The sequence below is a fragment of the Centroberyx affinis genome, unplaced genomic scaffold (genome assembly GCF_046629955.1).
Source record: "Centroberyx affinis isolate AG114_WGS23_722 - 3 ecotype Tasmania unplaced genomic scaffold, CSIRO-AGI_Caff_v1 ptg002607l_1, whole genome shotgun sequence".
In the NCBI taxonomy this organism is placed as follows: domain Eukaryota; kingdom Metazoa; phylum Chordata; class Actinopteri; order Beryciformes; family Berycidae; genus Centroberyx; species Centroberyx affinis.
In genome coordinates, this window is record NW_027280806.1 from 622,503 (window position 1) to 644,144 (window position 21,642).

The window sequence follows — 21,642 nt, forward strand, 5'->3', positions numbered from 1 at the left end:
GCTCTTATTGTTTTGGATGTCAAATTACATAACTGAGGTGAAAGTACATTAGTATTTGCAATTAGGACACATTTTTTTTTATTTCTATCCATAATGAATGAACAGATAAAAAACACATTAAATACAGTGACCACTCAAGTGTGTCCTCAAAAATCCTTAATATGCAATGACTTGAAGAAATATACAACCAAGCCACACCACCATGCTCTTCAGATTTTATTTTCAGGTTTTTTTTCCAGTCATTGCTTGCATCTTTTTCGGTTTAATGTCATCTTATTAATTTTCTGTTGCAAATTACCCTACCGATGACAAGTAAACAAGAGTTTGAGATATGAAACCAGCTTGAACATGTCAGGCTCCCGCTGCAGGACTGAAGACATGGGCCAGGGTAGCAGTTGGCTTTTCCTCTTAAATTTTCCCGTAAGACTCTTTGGGGAAATTAGCTGGGAAAAGCATCTGCCAAAACGGTCCATGTCTATTGTTCTGTTCTGTAGCAGGAGCATAATGGTTTGTGGGCTGTTTGATTACTCAGACCCTGGTTTACTTGCATTCATTTCACCTTTCATGTGCTTCATACTGCACCAGAATAATCTAGAGCAGTGCAGTGTACAGCAGTATTGCCAAGACTAGCATTATCTGGAAGTTTACCTAAAAAAAGATCTTTTGTGATTTCAGTGTAGCAAACAAAGTCAAAAATTACTGTTTAATATAATCTTAATCTCTCCAATTACTTTTTGCACTCAAATGGGGGACCAATCTACAAACGTGCTGCCAGTTTGTTCTACCTTTCCATACAGTAAAAATGAAAATACCTTGAAAACTGATGCTGTGTGTGTTCATAATAACGATATGGCTTTGCATCCAAGTGATGAGCAGTGCAGAAACATTAAACAAGACACTAACCTAATATTTCTCTCTACGTGATCATATTACAATTCTCCTAAGTTGAACAAGAGCATCATCGTGATAGTGTATAAACGCAACAATTAATTTAACTTCCATATAGTTCAATCATGACAAATGCGGGGCTACAGCCTGCTGAGTGGAGCATCATGATACAATTCACTCTCACCGCTCGCTACTCCGATCGTATTACAGTGCGTTTTCCCCCTTGTAGGGTCGAGGCTTCTCCAGGGCGATGACGGCCAAAGAGGCCCAGGCGTACGTGGGCGACGTTCCCTGCCTGGTCAACACCCTGCAGGACGACAAGCTGTTCCTGGACCCCCCCTCCACCCAGCCCCGCGCTCGCTCCAAACGCCACCGCCGGGACACCAGCTCCGAGCCACTGGACCTGCTGGTCAGAACAGACGCAGACACACAAAGACAAAACACACACCCACACACACACACACACAGACTTATGGATTAGAGCACACATTTGGGGGCGTGTCTGCTGTACATCTTGAGACCCCATTTTTCACTGCTTGGACAACTTTCATGCAGCTACAGGCCCATAATTATATTTAATTACAGCTCAGCCACAATTTTGATGAATACAGTACCCTGCCCTCCTGCTAATCCCTCTAAGTGAGCTATTGTTTCATTTGTCTGGCTGAAATTACTGTGTGCAGCATAAAAAAAAAAAAAAAAGGTACCAGCAGACTATCAATAGCACAGGATACCTGCGTACAAAAAGTGCTTGATCATTAAGTGTCAGGCTCATAACATTTATTCATTCACTCAGTTGATTTGGCCTTATCATCTTGCAGGTAGCTCCGGCGCTTTAAAAACGCTAAAATGTCCTGCAACTGCAAGGGAGAGTCGATTCGTGGCCAATTATGAAGCTTCTCCCCCCTCTCTTTCTCCTGTTCAACACTGTCCACACTTTACTTTACACCTGAATAGATCTGTGGCTAACACTTTTCCAGATGATGTAATTCTTCGTCTGTTTCCCCACAGATCAAGTTTGGGAAAGGGGAGTGGGTGGTGGGCTCGGTGCGATACGAGAGGAAGTACGAGGTGCCGCTCTACATCATCATCCCCGCTGTCATCGTGCCCATGCTGCTCATCATCGCCATCTCTGTCTACTGCTACAGGTACGCTGCTGTCATGCAAAACTAGTTTATTTTAGTTTACTTCACATGCACTGTAAAGAGCTGCAATTTCGTGACAATAAAGTAGGACAACTACTTTTCGACAGTAGAGGAGCAGAGAAACCTGCCTCTCTCGAAGCTCTGTGTCTTCTGTTCTCAGTAGTCCCAGCCAGTTTGACAGGCAGTCAGATGATATCACATTATAACACTGCAGCCTCGCTGGTTCGGTGCTTTTTGGGTCATTTAACCCATTAGTCTTTTAAACTGTTTTCCGGGAGGCTTACATTTTCCAAATTGTTTTTTTTTTTCTTGCAACTGAAGCTGGGTAAACCAAATTCACCCAGATAGACTGATAACTTACAAGCCTTCAGTGTTTTATGTAGTCTAGATTACATATCTTTTTTTTATTTTAGTTTAGATTTTATTTTAGTTTCAATATAGATGCAAACCATGACATCTCAGATGTTGATCACAAACAAAACAGCCAAACATAGATTAGAAAAGACAAATACAAAATCACTAAAGCGGAGTAGTTGATATCTACTCACCTGCCAACAGAACATACAAGCAAGACACCAACATTACTAAATATACATCTGAACATACAAGTCAACCTATTTGCTCAGCCCTACATATCTCATATATTCCCAAATTATACCCGTCTAGATTACATTGCTAGTATAGCATAGTATAGTATGGCATAGCCAGTAGCTTTAGATATCTGTGTCATGAGAATTGTTTTATGGCCTATTTTAATTGTCTCATGAATCGCCAATAGATCCTAACCCAGTCTTTGAATGATTTCACAGGACTAATTTCCTCTTCAAAGAGAATAAAAGTCCTCCCCAGGCTATCATTCCACCATCTTTGTTTTCATGACACTAGTGATGTGTGTGTGTGTGTGTGATATGGCATCTGCACAGGAGGAAGAGTCAACAGGCGGAGAGGGAGTACGAGAAGGTGAAACACCAGCTGGAGAATCTGGAGGAGAGCGTGCGCGACCGCTGCAAGAAGGAATTCACAGGTAGCTCCAGAGCAGCCGTGCAACAGCACAGCAATACCGCTAATGCCCCGCCAAGGATCCATTGCTCTAAGAAGCCATAACATAATGAAGTGCTTCATAGCTCCGATTACATTTCTTTGATGTATTGTGCTGCAGCATATTGAATAAATTTCCCGCTTAACATCATGTTATCATCATTATGAGGAGCAGTTTTGCGGTAAGAGTAATAAAAAACAATCTTTCACAGTTGACATTATTTTCCGGCAGTGCGCTCCCTTCTCTGCCTCTCGCAGACGTAATGATTGAGACGGACGAGGAGCGCGCACATGACAAAAGCTTCATATTAAAAAGGAACGAGGTGCTATTTACTTGTTTCCCTCTCCCAGACTTGATGATTGAGATGGAGGACCACACCAACGACCTGAGCGAGGGACGAATCCCCTTCTTGGACTACAAGACCTACACCGACCGGGTCTTTTTCCTGCCCTCCAAGGACGGAGCCAATGACGTGATGATCACCGGCAAGCTGGACATCCCCGAGTCCCGACGGGCCACCGTGACCCAGGCACTCAACCAGTTCTCCAACCTTCTGAACTCCAAGACCTTCCTCATTAACGTAAGGCAGTGGTTCTCAACGTGGGGCCCGAGGGGCCACCAGGGGTCCTCGAGGGGGTTCCAGCAAATTGATAAATTGTTAAAGTTCACCATTATTTAATTTACAAGAACTTAACACAATTAGAGAATGTAGAAGAATGACTATTTTGGTCATAGTTTCATTATACATTACAGTATGCAATATAGTATACAGTATATCCTGAAGATTTAGAATAGGTGAGTAAACTCTTATTTCAGAAATCAAAAAGTTGGATAATTCTGCATTTAGCCTTACCTTAACCACAGATCTTATCGGTCCCTTTTTCAGTATCTATTTTAGATCCAGCCTCTCTTCATTTAAACCAGGATCTTGCTGTTAGAGTGGAGTACAATATCGGAAGTGAGAAAAAGAAGGAATAGCAGGAGAAGTGTGAACTTTCCTAATAAGACAGGATTGCTGTTGCAGAAAGGTGTTGGCTACATATGTGTGGGTGAATTCTTTTCCACTCATTAGTATCTCTTCTAAGCCATGATATTTTAATAGGGCGCACTTAAATTTACCTTGATGATTATTGTAGGGCTGAAATAATTAGCCAATCAATTAGTCGATCGATAGAAAATAAAGGGATAATATTATAACAATGTCAAACGTGTGCTGGTAACAGCTTCACAAATGTTTTCATTTCATAAAATAAATACTTTGGGTTTTTTTTGGCTGCTGGTCAGACTAAGTAAGAAATTATAAGACATCACTTTGCGCTCTGGTAACTTGCTGATGGGAATTTGTCAATATTTTTTTACATTGTATAGACTAAACGATTAATTGAAAAAATAATGATACATTAATTAATCGAAATCGATAATGAAAATAAAGTTGCAGCCCTAGATTATCGTTGGCATTAGAATTAGTCTCATGATTTATTCAAAAGCATATTATACTGGATGTGATTGTGTGCATGTCGTGTAATTTCCGTCTGTTTCTTTGTGTTTCATCACCTGTGTGTGTGTGTGTGTGTGTGTGTGTGTGTGCGCGCGCACGTATAGTTTATCCGCACGCTGGAAGGCCGTCCGGACTTCAACGCCAGGGCCAAGGTGTACTTTGCCTCCCTGCTGACGGTGGCTCTGCATGGCAAGCTGGAGTACTACACCGACATCATGAGAACGCTGCTGCTGGAGCTGATGGAGGAGTACGTCCACAGCAAGAACCCCAAACTCATGCTGCGCAGGTGAGTCAGCAGCAACACAGTGCCGCTCAACAGCTACTAGTGTTGTCATATGATACCGATGATACCAGAATTATGACTTCAGTACCAGCACTAAGTTTAAAGATCATTCAAAAGTCTAAACCAGTGGAATATGAGTCAGGGAGAGAAAGGCAATTTTATTTGATGGGAGGGGTGCAGAGGGGCGGAATTGTTCAAAAATCTGATGTTTTTACTGGTTAGAAATAGAGCTGCAACGATTAATCGATTAATCGATTAATCGAATAGTTGTCAACTATTAAATTAATCGCCAACTATTTTGATAATCGATTAATCGGTTTGAGTAATTTTTTAAGAAAAATAAGTCAAAATTTTCTGATTCCAGCTTCTTAAATGTGAATATTTTCTGGTTTCTTTACTCCTCTGTGACAGTAAACTGAATATCTTTGGGTTGTGGACAAAACAAGACATTTGAGGACGTCATCTTGGGCTTTGGGAAACACTGATCGACATTTTTCACCATTTTCTGACATTTTATAGACCAAACAACTAATCGATTAATCGAGAAAATAATCGACAGATTAATGGACAATGAAAATAATCGTTAGTTGCAGCCCTAGTTAGAAATGTATATTTAATCCTACTAGTGCAGCATGAGGTCACCATGAAAGATACTCTGTTTTCCGGGAAGTAAAAGTAATGGGATTTAATTTTGTGGGGACTTTAATATCTCCCATATAAATTTCAATATTACTACGATACCACGGCAAACAAGAAAAACCATCAAGCAATGTACACTTGGACAGTTTTTAGCAACAGTTCCCCAGGGGTTGAGACATGGTGTTTGGATGTCCTTGATTGTTTGCTCTGTAAGCAAAATAGTTCCATATTTCACTCCTGGCACCAGTTTTGTCAACCAGTAGGTGAACTGGGATTCAGTTCAAGATGCGGTGGACTGTTTGATGCTGCTGCCATGTTTTCAGCTGTTTGACGACTGCTGCAGTCTGTCGTCAAGAGCCAGACTGCAGCTCTGTCTATTCCAATCCTCCTCCTCCTCTTCCTTTAAACTATTCCAATCCATGTTCCATCTGCACGTATACCACGCTGAAATGGAAATTCAGCTTGCAGAAAATAATTTGGTGAAAGTATTGAACGTTGTTTATAAAATGATTGAATTTAATCTTTTGCAACAGTGTTGAAGTAGTGCTGAAAGTTTGGTTATCATAACAACACTAATACACATGTATCTGCAGAGTACATGCTGATTCTCCATTATAGAAATCAATGTTTTAGATCACTGGTGAGCCAAACCTGATTTGTATGTCAGATAGCCTGTCATATTAGTCATGTTGACCTTTATATTTGTCTCCTATCTCAACAGACTGCAAAAGGGCTAATAATGTTGTAATGCTGACAGGCATAAAAATAGACTGGTTGTGTTGCAAGCTAGCTGGCTTTACCCACACATAGCCGTGTGGCTCGTGTTTATCTATGGGCCGGTTTCTCACACATGGAATAATAAGACTAATCCTTGATCGGGATGATTTTTCAGTGGAGATCCCTAATGGAAAAACAATGTCCAATTTAGTTTTGGGTCTTGTTTATGGCATAAACAAGCTCAACATTGATCAGAACTATTCTCATCTACAGTACTTAGGCTAACAGCTAGTTCACAGCATTACTTTAATTACGGCATTACATACATTTCCCCCCATTTTACCAAGAGGAGAATTATAAGAGGAGAATTATACAGTTGCATTCCAAATGAATTTGAATAATTGTATGATTGGTATGGAAGAAAAACTTTTGATTGTTTCATTGTTGACTTGATTAATCAGTTTTATTGCTGACAGTTTTTTACTGAGGTTACCCGATGCTCATTGCTCAATGGTTTCTCCCTTTGCCATATCTAGTAATTCCAAAGTAGTCTTGTGTCCTCTGACATTCAGATAAGTCAATGGATCGAAGTCTGAGTAGCCTCGAGAAAAGTAACTCGCTCCAACTTCAGAGTCAGTTTTTTTCTTTACTGCTTTCTTCACTGTAATGATTATATCGAGGCCATGATCCCCCTCATACACACACACACACACACACACACACCTTCAGCAGGACTCAGTTGCCTTACAGTACAGTTGCTCGTCAATGCTGGCAGGGTTATGCAATCTGAACTGTCAACTGTCAACTGGCTGTTATGCAAGTACATATCTCTAATTATCCCCCAGTGGAGAGGCTCATTATGCTGATTAGGCCGTTGTGCCAACACAGGCCTCCTATATACAAGACTGCTAATTAGGCATGCTAACAGCTAACAATAGGCCCCACCAATGGATAACTTAACATTAGGAAGGCCAACCCGCCAGGTGACGTTTTTTTTTCTTTTCTTTTTTTTTGTTTTTGAATTGAAATATCTTGACATTCATAAGCTGTGCAGAAATGTCCCTTGTTCACTTTTCTAAGAAGCACTGTCTTTAATTTTTAAACTCATACAAGGAAAATGTCCAAGCAGCTGTTGATGGCTCCATTTTGACAGACAGTTTCCATAGAGACAGACTCTGATGCTCAGCGAGCCGGACTGTTTCTCAGGATTTTCATAGCAACCTAAAGGCTTAGCTTCTGGCTTCTGAATAATGAACATGGTATGGGATGGAAAATACTAATGAAACATTTCACTCACTGATTTCTATACATTTTTCTTAGATTTAATTATCAAACATTCCTGCTCAGTTTTTAATTCCTGCTCAGTAATAATGAAAACAAACTGATACATTTGTATGGGTGTAATTTATTTATTCAATGATAATAATAATAACAATAATAATCATAATCATAATCATAATAACAATAATAATACATGTTATTTGTGTAGTGCTTTTCAAGATGCTCAGTCACTTTACAAGAAATGGTATTTACATAAAAAAAACTACAAATACATAGTATCTATACTATAAAAAACAGCTATGTAAAACTATAAAAACAAACAAAAACAAGGGACAAGTAAAGCAAGGCACAAAAATTACATGGCACAAACAGTAGCAGTAGTGGTCAATAAGAAAGTAGCAGTCAATAAAACAAAAATGGGAACATATGGAAACATGAAGAAAGAAAGTCAGATATTAAAAGCAATTTTGAGTGAAGTTTTGAGTCTCAGATGTTTGTTGGAGATCCACAGGGAGGGGCAGCGATTTAAGCCTATTTGTCTATTTCTAATCAGGTGCTCTTGTTCATGGGTCTTGTTTTGCCCACAATGAAAGCTATGCTAATGGCTTGTAATTGTGTTGATTATTTGAGCAAAGTGGTGCCATTATAAAACTGATTATAATTTCTATACCCCAAACATACCCTCCCCCAGCCATCGAAACTGCCGGTAATAAGTCATCAGTGAGGCAATTATCACCATCATTGTTGATATGAAAGAGGATGCTCCCATATAAACTATCTAATATAAATTGTTGAATAAGACCCTGGTTGCGAATAACAAATGTAGTAATCCCTTGATACGTTTTAGAAGGATAACTATAAGTCACTATTGGAATATTATAGTGATAGCATAGGAGATAAAAGGCCATTATAAACTTATAATTTAGTGTCACTGACAAGCTATAAGTCCCTATAGGAACATTATAGAGATATCCACCTGCAGCGGGTCTTACTTCTCTAAGTGCTAACAACTTGGGAGAGCTTTAAAAATGAATATAGAATTACAGAAGCTCATAGCTCACATCTATGGATTTTGTAAGTTTGAAAATTGACTATTTATTTTGTGCTATTGCTGCTTGCCTGCATTTTTGTATGTACTCAATTTTTTCTGCACTTGAATAAATGATCAAACGCATCCCGTTTTGTCAGTCCTTTTATCTTTCTCGGATATAACCTGTGCACTTTGTCTCACTGTTTTTAAATTTTGTATTTGAAAAGCTACCCATATCTGGGCTGTTGGTTTTAACACTGATTTGAATAGGTGAAGTGATCTATGACAGGCAAGACTGATAAACAGGCAACATAGCCTAGCAACAAACGAAAAAAAACTGTTTAATAAATTAATTACATTTGCAAACTTGTTTATATGAACAGTGGTTTCTGTGTGACTGTTGGTTACTATCCTATACTGTCCTACTATTCTCCACCTATAGCCCCAAATCGGCTGGCTCTCCTAGTGTTAAAATAAGAGTCATAGGCGCTGACGTTTAAGTGTGTGTTTGATGTGTTTTCCAGGTCGGAGACAGTGGTGGAGAGGATGCTGTGTAACTGGATGTCTATCTGCCTCTACCAGTTCTTGAAGGTAACACATCAGTTTTGAGTCAAGTGTAATGTATCAGAAATTTACATTTGATAATATATTGTACTAATCATAACTACAAGGCTATTTTCACATACGTACATACTTTTTGAACAGGTGAATTAATTCGGTGGCGATTCATCTTGTATTTTTGATGCACTTCACTAGCAACACAGTATATCTAATGCCTAATGTATATTAAAGGACATGCTAATGTAGGCTATAAAACTTACTAAAACTCTCCACTTTGTCCATTAGTGCTTGGTATTAATTATGGTCATTCATCTGTCATCTAAACTGCACTTTGATATTCAACAAAGTTCTGAGACAACTTCTGAATGGCTATTGCTGTGTGTGTGTGTGTGTGTGTGTGTGTGTGTGTGTGTGTGTGTGTGTGTGTGTGTGTATCAGGACTCTGCAGGCGAGCCGCTGTACAAACTGTTCCGAGCCATCAAGCACCAGATCGAGAAAGGGCCCGTGGACGCCAGAGTGAAGAAAGCCAAGTACACCCTCAACGACACGGGCCTGCTGGGCGACGACGTAGAGTACTGTGTCCTGGTGAGATGGACAAACACACACACACACAGACACACACACACACACACACACACACACACATGCACACACACACACACACACACAAACCCACAGTCAGAAAAGCTGCACACACTGCTTCGAGATTTCACGGTATATTGTGCCTGGTGAGCAACACACACTTAGACACACACACACACACACACACACACACACTGTGCAGTTGCCATGGTAACCACCGACAACCCCCCAGGCGACTGCCCGCTTTTGTGTGACATCCATTTTCAGTGTCAATGTTCTCGGCTAGGAAACGACACAGGCGACACATTCCAATATAGCACTGAAAATGCATTGCTTAGGTGCAAGTAGTACAAGTTGGTACAAGTATAGTGTACAAGCTGCCTCCACGACCCCTTTTCGACCCTCCAGACCTCCCCTGCACTGTATCCATTTGGGCGCCACGCCACTGTTGGGAGTCAAAATAGCCTGTGTTTCGCTCAGTGTCATGTTTCAGTAATGGAAGCTAATGTGAACACAGCTGTTTTCTGTTAAAGTCAGCACAAATAAAGAGACCCATGGGTAATGGCGTTGTCGAGGACAATTATCAAATTAGGCTGAATTACACGTCTCCCACTGTGATGGATCGCCTTCTGTGATTGAGTTACAGAGGGAGAGAACGCGACGAGCTAGACTTCACGGGCAGACCCAATATTTTCTATTCACTATTCACTTTCTCTGACAGCGGGCTTCTTCCAATTCACATCACATGGGGACAGGCTAAGGCGGTCGCCATTAAGATTGCATTGCTTGTCTCCTGCTTCCGGCTGTGGAGTGGTCAGTAAGTTATTTCTGACAGAGTGACAGAGTGTGAGAGGCGAGCTGTGTCACTTGGGTCAGAGTTCGATCCCGCCGAGCCTTGGTCATTAGCTGGCCAAGGTGACTGGAGTCCTGTCAGGTGTCACCACAGAGTGTCTGTGTGTGCTTACAAAGTCTGGTTGCCATGACAACATGCCCACAGAGGGACCTTGCATCCTTACGGCATGTGCGTGTGTATGTGTGTTTGCCAGACCCTTCAAGTGCTGGTGCACGGCGAGGGTCCAGACGTGACGCCAGTGAAGGTGCTGAACTGCGACACCATCTCCCAGGTGAAGGAGAAGATCATAGAGCAGGTGTACAGGAACCTTCCCTACTCCCTCCGGCCCAAAGTGGACAGTGTTACACTGGGTGAGTGGGGGGGGGCTCCTCAGTGGAACAAGCAGCTGAAGCAGCAAAATGTAATAATGATGAATAATGCAATGGTTACAGGGAGTGTGGAGGATGTCAAATGGGATAGAGTTATTTCAGTACTGAGTGAAATACATTTTTAATTTATTTAGAATGTCTTTATTTAAATAAATAAACATAATTGGTTAATTATTTATTTCATTTAATTGATGAATTTAAAGATGATCTCTCTATTTCTCACTCTTTCTTGCTCTCTCTCTATGGAATGCAAAAGGCATTTCTGAGAGTTATTCAGTGTCAGCGACATGAAGAAAGCCTTCATCCCTAAACAAAGTTTTGCTCGCTACTATAGTCAGAAACCTTGGGGATTCACTTGAAAGGCTGAAGCTCTATAGACATTTTCCAACATCAAAGACTTTTTTTATTCCCACGCATGCTGTAGATCTCATTCCTTTATACATTTTAGATAAGGAGAGATCCATCTTCTTTCATGATGAATAAGAAAGATAACCCCCTTACATTTGGTGGTGCTTGTAAATGAATAATATGGCAGATGGTGTTGAGCTTAGGTCTGCAATGGTGTAGATTTTTTCCAAATTGTGGTAATGTCATGGTGATTACCAGCTGAACATGGTGAAACCACTCATTTTATTCAGAATTGCCATAATGGACTGTTCTGCCACTTCCCTAGCCAAAGGCAACCGAGGTGTGTTGTTAAAATCCAGGAAAGAGCAGGGCAGACAGTAGGATGGATAAATGAATTCATTTCAGAACACACACCGTGGGTAACTGTAATATTGATCTGTGATGAAAGACATGGAAATAATATTGAATAGAAAAACAAAAAAACAGAAGTATGCTGATAACTTGCCCAACATTGCAGCACACTTCCTGCTTTCACAGTAATAAATAAGAGACGGTTTCAACTTTGATTGAGTTGCTGTTCCTGCCTCCACCACAGAGTGGCGCCCCGGCTCAACAGGGCAAATCTTGTCAGACCTGGACTTGACCTCCCAGAAGGAGGGCAGGTGGAAACGCATCAACACCCTGGCACACTACAATGTGAGTATTGACACCACTGAGCGTCCTGATTCAACTCACATCAAAGAAAAGAAAAAAGATTCCTTCTTCTAGCACCATTTTGCCCAGGGGCGGTGCTTCTGGTCTTGTGTCACACTGGGTGCATGACCCATGTCTGCATGTCCGCATGTTCTCACACTCAAACTCAACCCTGCTAGCAGACTCCAATTAGTCAGAGGTTACAATTATGATTTTTGATTTTTACTCTTGTATGCCTATGACCACCACTAAACCAGTTCTAAAACTTTACATTTTATTGGAATAAGTGCTGCTATATGTATGTGTATTATGGTGTGTGTGTGTGTGTCTGTGTGTGTGTGTGTGTGTGTGTGTGTGTGTGTGTGTGAGTGAGATGCAAGATGGAGCATTTAGAAAATCAAGATAGTAGCAGTTGTGTAGTCATGGGTATATACTATCAGTCAAAAGTTTGGACACACCACATTTTTCTTTATTTTTACTATTTTCCACATTATTATTATTATTATTTAGAATAATAGTAAAGTCATCAAAACGATGAAATAACACAAATGGAATTATGCAGTGACCAAAAAAGTGTTAAACAAATCAAAACTATCTTATATTTTAGATTCTTTATAGCCGCCCTTTGCCTTGATGGAAAGGCAAAGGCTTTGGAAAAAAATTCATACATAGGCATAAGCTTCACTATTTATATTTGTCTAAGAAACAAATTTCAAGCATTTAGCATAAGCCTTTAGATCAAAATGGCTTTAAGATAATGAAAAACATAGTACATTCAATCAGGTGTGTCCAAACTTTTGACTGGTAGTGTACAAAGGTATTCCTGTGTATCTTTCTTCGCATTCAGAGTGTCTCCACCTATCAGTCTAATTACATATGAAAAAGATAACACATTATAGCTTTCTTCCTTCCCATTTGCCCGCCTCAGCTTAGCAACATCCTTAGCAACCTCCTTTCCTGCCACTCCAGCACTAGACTAGACAATAGGATGTGCAAGGTCTTGGTTTGCTCTCTTCAGCTCTCATAGTGACACCACACCACTAAATCTACTTTACATTATATTGATTCTTGGGGAGTAGAGGTCACCCACAAATATCCCCTAATCGTCCTCCTCCCTTTTTGTCGATTTAGATCCACTTCTTTCTAAGGTTCTCTTCCCTCTTCCTTTCACCCTCTCCGTTGATCTTTTGCAGTTGTTCTTGGAGCAAAGCCTCACTGCTGTAGATTCAGGCTGGGTCAGGGTAGTGCTAATCACAGTACTTGTGGAGTCAATAATGAGTGAAAGCCAAAGAAAATGGCCAGTAAATGCCCATAAAGACCCAATGCTGCTATTCACTCAATGGCATTGATTATGAATTAGTTAAAAGAGGCTGACCTCAGTGACAGTGCCTATTAAAATGAAGGTGTGTGTGATGAGGTAAGAGTGTGTTGTATGCAGGTGTACTTGGATGTGTGTGTGCATGCATGCATATGTGAATTGGGCCAAGATGGAGACTTTTTGAAAAGCAGTGTTTGTGGGAGTGCATCTGTGTGTGTTTTCTGCAAAAAAAAAAAAAAAAAAAAACGCAAACAAATTACACTATTGCATGTTGTGCCTTCCAGGTGCGAGACAACGCCACGCTGGTCCTGTCCAGAGTGCTTCACACTCAGCAGAACTATGACCAGAACCCGGAAAACCATGAAGAGAGTAAGTTTCTTTCCACACATACACAAACTTACACACACACACACACACACACACACTGCGCTCTCACTTGAAGCAAAACAAGCGTGCATCAGATGTAAACTCGGAAATATAATGCCTGTCTCCATCGTCTTTCCCCAGGGCTTTTGTTAACATCCCCACACTCATTTAACATGCTAATATGTCTTGTTTTATGTATAGCATCACACTTTGAGATTCCGCCTTTAATAAGATGCACTTTTATCTTCCGCCTTGCTTTGTGTACATTTGAAAATAGTCTATTGTTTTAAACATTTCCACTTGGATATTCTCTCTGCATTCAAATTCAGTGTACAAACACCTTGCTATTTTTTATCCTTTGAATATTTTGTGTGGATAGCTCAACTGTGCATGAATAAATTAGCAAAATAGAATTATTAAAGGAAAGTTTTAAATGTTGTTTCCCCCCCCCCACAGGGAATGCCCTGCTGGATGACGACAAGGTGTTCCACTTGGTGAGGCCGGCAGATGAACTGGATGAGATCAAGTCTAAGCGAGGCAGCATGAAGGACAAGTCGATGACCAAAGCCATCACAGAGATCTATCTGACACGACTCCTCTCTGTCAAGGTACGCAGAGTTTATCATACAGACATTTATTAAATATTTCATTCAGCCACGGAAGTCATTGACAGCTAATTTCTCTGATTCTGGCAGATACAGCAATTTTTGCTTTTCTAGCGAGGGTTTTAAGTGGAAAAGCCATGTTTAATTGATTATGCCCAGATTTGGATGCCGCGGCGAACGCTAACATACCTTTAGAAAAGCCTATCCTCCGCTGCAATTAGGAGTAACATGCCTTTTTTCCTCGGCGGGCCACAAATCTACCTTCATATTGCATGCAAAATGGCAATGTCTTGGGAGTCTTGAGGCTTTTGCCGTTGCTCTCCTGCTCTGCTCTGTCTCATATTATTTGTGGCTCCTTTCAGGGAACGCTGCAGCAGTTTGTGGACGACTTCTTCCGCAGTGTGCTGTGCTCCGGGGCAGTCGTGCCACCGGCCGTCAAATATTTCTTTGACTTCCTAGACGAGCAGGCGCTGAAACACGACAATGTGGATGAGGAGACTATCCACATCTGGAAGACTAATAGGTAAAGTATACACGCATTTGTATGTATTGCATACTGCATTTGAGAAGTTCTCTACTCTTTATTACTGTCTCACACACACCCAGACACACACACACACACACACACACGCACACACAAGCACATAAACACAGCTGTCTGACTCCGACACTGGCAGACCCGCGCACAAATCCCACTCCCTGAGATAACTCTCCAAGAAATAAAACTTACTTATCCAAGAAACAGCTGAATACAAATGCACAATTTCAGCTCACTTAGTTTGCATTTGCAATCCCCATGCTCCCGTGTGACATTTAAGTGCATAAATTAGTGTCACGTTGGCTAAGGCTCAAGCATACAAGACGACGTGTTGCATGTAGATGCCAGTGATTGACGTAAGGCTGGCAAGAGAGCACCTCGCGCAAGGAGGACAGGAGATGAGCGATTTAATTACTTACTATACTCCACACCACAGTCTCCGTCCACCCGTTCTGTTTATCAAATCAACTGAGAGCCATGTATTAAATATGAATGTGTGTGTATCAGCCATAACAACAAACAAACATGGTAATTATGTCCCTAGCTAATTTAATTCTGTGATTATAGCAACATTGCGTTTTTTTTGACGCTTCCATTGTATTCTCACTGCAACCATCCCCGGAGATGTTACCAAACCAGTATGAATTTATACAGTGTATATTGCGTGTCTCAGATGGCATGGCATTCGCACTGATCAGGGAAGAGAATTTTCCGGAATCTATTTAGGAGCTCTTTGGAATTCACGGTTCACATGGTATTGGGAAGAATTGTATGGAGCCTGTGTTTGTGCATTCAGAATGGAAATTAGTGAGTGTACTCAAGCATATATTATGCAGTCAGTGCTTTAGGCTGTTACAGGTTACAGAGGACTTGAAAGGTCAAAGTTTTGCCAGTACTTAAGCATTTCTAATCATCATTCATTAGGCTAGACAAGAATCCATTGACAAGGAGTGTTGAGCATAGATCCCTTTTTGTTACTGCATGCCTTTTGAATCAAGAAAAAAAAAATCTTTTGGTGTGCAATGTTTAATTTATATTGAACAGCATTTCTCGTCGGATAAGAGGTCAGTATAATGTGAAATAATAATGTAATTGCCAGTTGAGGGGAATTGCTGTAAATACGCTGACACCATCAGGAAAGGCTTTTCTACATCTATGGTATTATCTTGTACTGCACTCAATTGCGCCTCAGGCAAGCACTCTCACACATGAAATGCCTCCCGGACCCGTGCCGCATCATATAATTAAATTTATAGCTGTGATGTGGTTGATGACATTTCCTCCCATTCAGCAGCGATAGTAGTAATAATAACAACCGTGATGATAGACTCTTCTCTCACCCTTTTCCATCCAGCCTGCCTCTGCGATTCTGGGTAAACATCCTCAAGAACCCCCACTTCATCTTCGACGTCCACGTGACGGAAGTGGTGGACGCCTCGCTCTCCGTCATCGCCCAGACCTTCATGGATGCCTGCACCAAGAGCGAGCACAAACTCAGCCGGGTGAGTGGGAGCAGGGAGGAGGAGTGGAGGATAGAGGAGATATGGGGCTAAAGAGCAAGAGGGGAGAGGGAGAGAAAAGAGGAGGATGAGGAGAACCAGGTTATATGAGAAGTTAAGTGGGAAGAGGAGGGTCAGAGGTCAACGCATCTGAAGTGTCATTGTTCTCACAGTTGTCTCTTCTTTGTGTCCCCAGGACTCTCCAAGTAACAAACTACTCTATGCAAAGGAGATCTCCACCTATAAGAAGATGGTGGACGAGTAAGTCCTGCCAGCACTGCACAAATCAGTATCTCAACTCTTGTTTGCGTCCCTGCTTAAAATGCTGATACCTTGTGAAAGGTTTGTCAATATCAATTGTATAGTGATAATCATCTAACCTCTTTCTCTCCTCTGTCTGTCTGTGTGTGTGTGTGTGTGTTTGTGTGTTTGTGTGTGTGTAGTTACTACAAGGGCATCAGGCAGATGGTATCGGTCAGTGACCAGGACATGAACACTCATCTGGCTGAGGTGTCGCGGGTAAGAGAAACACAGCTGTCACTTTCTGTGCTCTCACTGTCAGTTACTGTACACTGCTGTAATGCCTGATGGTAAATAATGAAAACGAAAATGAAAATGCTATTTTTTTTGCAAAGGCTAGTATGTCTATTCGCTGTATGGATATTATGTTTTTATTTTTAAACATAGTAATAAAAAGTAGGTTATTTTAAGTTCTTCTTTTACGTTTTCTCTAACCTAACTTTAAATTGCCTTTCATGTTCTCCAGTCTCACACAGACAAACTCAACACACAAGTGGCCCTCCATCAGCTCTACCAGTATGCCAGCAAATACTATGATGGGGTAAGAGGCCCTTCTCTTCCCTATCGCACCCAAAGGAGGCTATTCCACTGAATGCTCTACTGCCCACCATATTATTGGTTTCCCTTTTTTCTCCCTCCACTCTTGATATGCCAGAAGAGTGATTGTATGAAATTTTAATTGAAAGCATTTCTGTGGTACATGAATTGGAAAATTGCTCTGGGAATTGATTTTTAAGCGTCCATTGTGCATTGCCACTTGAGGTCACGAAAAGGGGATAAACAAAACCTAATGAACGAGTTGGATAAACAAATAGGGCTGTCAGTCTCCCTGAGTGGGGCTCACAAACAATAACAGCTTATATGACATGACTGTTGATGTCAAATAACGCCATTCTCTCCTCCCACTCCCCACCCTTTTTTCTCTCTCTGTTCGTCCTATGTGCCTTCTCTTATCGACCCCTGTCTCCCTATTTCTCTGCTTTTCGGCGTTCTTCTTTTACCCTCCTCTTCCCCTTCTCCCTCGTTCCTCATTAATTCCTCCTTCTCCCTCGTTCTCCTACATTCTCTCTGTCCTCCTATCCCCGCTCCTACCCACTCCCACCTCCCCTTCCAGATCATTGCATCCCTAGACGACGACCCAGCTGCCCAGAGTAAACAGCTGACCCTGCGGCTCCAGCAGATAGCAGCCGCCCTGGAAAACAAAGTGACTGATCTCTAACCCACTGGATAGAGGGAGGGAGGGACAGAGGGAGGGAGGGGAAATGTAGGATACTGCCAGTGTCCACAGGGGCTTATTTCTTCTGTTAGGGAAGGAAACAAGGGAATAAGGACAGGAGAGAAGGGACTGACGCGGGCACATATATTGTACAACTTAACCCTGGGACAATTAAGTGTCTGCACAGTGGAGTAACAGGGACTAATGAAATACAGATAGAGAGTGAAAGGGGGAGAAAATGATGGGTTACGCTGTCATAGGTACGCCTTAAAGCTCACTTGCCAAACCTTGAAGGTCTGTGCGCTCACTCATGCTTCACTGAATATTGTTCCCAGAATGCAGTGCAGTGAGAAGTCTCTGAGAATTAAGCCCCTGTGTGCAGCACTGGCACAGGAGATAATCAGATGTTCAATTTCTTCCTGTGTAGAAATGGTTTTAAGAATTGTATTATATATTTTTTTTATCGTGCAGTCTTTATGCGGAAAGCTTTATAAGGAAAAAATTATCTTTTTAAATGGATCGCCTTGTGGTGCGGATAGTGTTTCTATTAGCCTGTGTGTGCGTGTATGTATGGGTGCATGTGAAGTACAACATGTGAGCAAGCGTGTGCGCTCCTAAACCTAAGTGCGTGTTTACATGCATTTGTATGCGTTTGTGTGTGTGTGTGTGTGTGTGTGTGTATGTGGATGTATGTGCACACACAGGATGCCTACTGTCAGGCTTGAGGGCGAAGGGACGCCCGCTTTCTGTCATTTTAATCCCCCATACCCAGTGACACACAGGAGCCTGCGCTCTCGCTGAGCTATATGACAGAGACCAAAGGGTCCTGACAGGGACATTGGCCAATCTAGCAATGCACAGGCTCTTATGAATGACAGGTCACCAATAGTTTCAAAAATGTTTAAATTGTGTTTTTTTTTTACTCACTTTTGCTTCAAGCTCGATTGCAGTTTGTGCTTGTGGAAATCGATAATAGCACAGTCTGTCTCCCTTTATTGTACAGTGCCACGATACATTCCACTCCAACTAAAGCACAGAAATACATTTCAAAAGTTTTTAAAGACAGTTCAGTTGTCGAATGATTGTTTTCAAAGATTTTTATTTGCTAAAAAAGTTTTAAAACTAGTTATGTAAGTCTCGCTGTGTCAAGAACAATTATATTCTGTCATGGAGCCACGTCACTCATATTAGCCCTGCAATAATGTCAATGTACCATAAGCCACAACGCTGTAGTGCCAGTACATTAGACAGCGACATTATCTTACTAAACACATTCAACTACGGTAGCAATTCAGCAATACATTATAAAATTTTCCATCTTAATAATTCATGTATTTGCAGTGTTATGATTTATGTAGTGCCATTTTATAGTATTACCCTTGTAATGTTCCAAATAATCAACAAGCATTCTGCCTCCTCTGTTATGAAATATTGCTGATGTTAATAATTTGCCAGAGATGCAGTTGGTACTTAAATGGTACGTTTTGAACGAGTAATAATTGTTTTAGCCTTGGTATGATGTTGTGGAGGTCGGGTTCAATCATGTACATAATTGTTATAGTAATTGGAATGATGATATGTCAATGACAGCGCCAAGGGTCAACAGGGCGGGGATGGTTTGTTTCATATTTCTTGGGCTATTCAATGCCACTACATTTCATCCGCAAATTGTAGATTATACACCTGTTGACAAATGATTTAATTGTTCTCCCTGTATCTGATCATGGATGTGTGTAGTGACAGAACATAATGACCCCAGAATGTTAGCGATTCCTGCCTTGGCTAAAGTGAGGTTTGCACAGAGCCTGAGCCTGCCTGCCTGTCTGTCTCCCTGCCTGCTTTCTCAGCATGGCATCCTGGCATCCCGACCAACAGCACTTGGCACTGCCCACTCAGCACAGTGCAGAGTGGCACTCTGTATAATGGAATCAGCAGGGGAGGCTTTTGATCTTAATTGCATGCCGACTGCAGACTCCATCCTTGTCGCCGCTGTTGTTTACCACTGACTCCTCTCACTGACAGAGTGATGCAAAACGCTTCTTTCAAAGCCTTTCTTTAACCAAAAATGTGCCTTATTGAATAGGATGATACATATATATTGTTTCTAAATTATTCTATTGGTAACCTAGGTGATTATGATGATGATAGTGCTATAGACACAGCAATGTATTTGGACTTGTGATATTTTGTGTGCTGTCAAAAATGCTAGATGCCCTGCTGCAGCCATTTGCGTGCCAATAGGCTGAAGACATTTCAGTATGATTTATTTTATGGTTGCAGTTTTGATGTGTGCATTTACTTTGGGTGTCTGTGGCGTGTGCTTAGTAGGACTTTGGTGGCTAAGGCAAAAAGCCCAAATGAATAAATGTAAAACAGTGGCCAATGTGATTTGGGTTTCCAATGAAAATGTCTGGCATTCCTAAATTAGTCTGAAGTCAAAAGGGTATCCTTATGTAGATTATTGAGTAAAGCGCAAAATTGTTCTAATGGTGTTTATTTTTTGCCCTGTGTTTCTAAGCTATTCCACAGTGTGTATGATAAATGACTATCTATACTCGACAAATTACCTTTCTTACTGCTGTGCAGTTATTATTTTTATTTCTTGTTTCCTATACCATATAAACCTTTGTAAAAAATGTTGAAATACTGTATTCTAACTGTATAATCCTATGCATTGAGTCCTGGGAAAAAAATCCTGTTTGTGCAGTTGTCGAGACCTTTTTTCCATTTTGAAACTTGTGAATGTGCCGTGATGACAAAAGAAACTGGGACACTCCATATTCAGTACAGGACCATTAATGGAAGCCAACATTTTCCTCCCCATCCAAGGCAGCTCAGAAGAAGTTGATCTTGTACCTGATCTGGTTATACTGGATGAACTTACTCCTCCAAAGGTTGTGTGTGGACGGAGCAGTTACTCACAGGTTTCATCATACACTCCTCCGTGAATAAACTCAGAGACATATGCCCTTTGTATCTGCTGTGTTTCTTTCACTTTCATAACCTTGATTTGTTTCAATTGGACACACTCACCTCTCATGCATATTGCATGACTTACAACCACCTCGGGCAAGAAAGTAGCTCTGCTTCGCCACAAGCAACCAGCTTGTCTAAGGAACTGAATCTATAGGCGTTTGGCATCTGTACAGCTCAGTAACATGATACCTAACTCCACCTTAGATTCACTGAAGAGCTTACACACAAGCAGGAGTAATAAATGATGGATTTATGAAAAGCATAATCATTCTCTCACACACCCCAACCATGTAGGAGACGCCTAAGCACTTGCAACATGAGTTTTTCTTCCACTCTGACAACAGATGTTCTTGTACATTATCTTGTACTACCCATTGTGTGATAGTATCAGTCTTCATATCCAGCATCTTATGGTTGCTGGATAAATCTATTTTTCCAATACCCAGCATCATGTGCCTGTCACAAGGCTTACAATGCATACTGAAAACCAAGGTCTGCATGAAATGAATTATAATGTAAACAGTCACATAGCATCTCCGTGGTCCCCAGTGAAGGCTGAAAATTGCTGCAAAAACATTAAGTACCGACAGCTAAGAATGAAATTGAAAAAAAGAAAGATGAAAGGCAAAATTGCCTCATCTGGCTGCTTAACAAACCTCGACGCAGGGGTGGAGATATCAAAGACAGACCAGAAGCCCGTGGAGGCCGACTTCTAACTAAGCAGAGTGATGCAGCCCCAGATATGCACCCCGAGAGTAACTTCAAGGGCTGCTGCCAAAGCAAGAGTGATTACACTTCATTATCGCAAGCCCTGCATCTTATACCCATACTGTACACACTATCCTTGATCACTGATGGAAAATCAAAGGCAATAACGTACATTATCTTTCTGATGAAAT

The 21,642-nt window shown here is 41.2% G+C and overlaps 1 protein-coding gene across 1 annotated transcript in view; it reads left to right on the top strand.

Annotated features, from left to right (window-relative positions):
* plxnb2b (plexin b2b) overlaps positions 1-20,731 on the top strand; it is a 103,112-nt gene extending 82,381 nt beyond the window's left edge. Inside the window, exons 21-37 of the mRNA XM_071534723.1 lie at positions 1,118-1,297; positions 1,900-2,036; positions 2,957-3,057; positions 3,423-3,652; positions 4,675-4,856; positions 9,045-9,111; positions 9,520-9,666; positions 10,710-10,866; positions 11,828-11,928; positions 13,528-13,612; positions 14,066-14,217; positions 14,577-14,737; positions 16,107-16,254; positions 16,448-16,512; positions 16,695-16,770; positions 17,018-17,092; positions 17,666-20,731. Of these exons, the coding sequence (XP_071390824.1) occupies positions 1,118-1,297; positions 1,900-2,036; positions 2,957-3,057; positions 3,423-3,652; positions 4,675-4,856; positions 9,045-9,111; positions 9,520-9,666; positions 10,710-10,866; positions 11,828-11,928; positions 13,528-13,612; positions 14,066-14,217; positions 14,577-14,737; positions 16,107-16,254; positions 16,448-16,512; positions 16,695-16,770; positions 17,018-17,092; positions 17,666-17,770 (2,169 nt within the window). The 3' untranslated portion in view covers positions 17,771-20,731. The remainder of the gene's footprint in view (positions 1-1,117; positions 1,298-1,899; positions 2,037-2,956; positions 3,058-3,422; positions 3,653-4,674; positions 4,857-9,044; positions 9,112-9,519; positions 9,667-10,709; positions 10,867-11,827; positions 11,929-13,527; positions 13,613-14,065; positions 14,218-14,576; positions 14,738-16,106; positions 16,255-16,447; positions 16,513-16,694; positions 16,771-17,017; positions 17,093-17,665) is intronic.
* Positions 20,732-21,642: the final 911 nt, after the last annotated feature.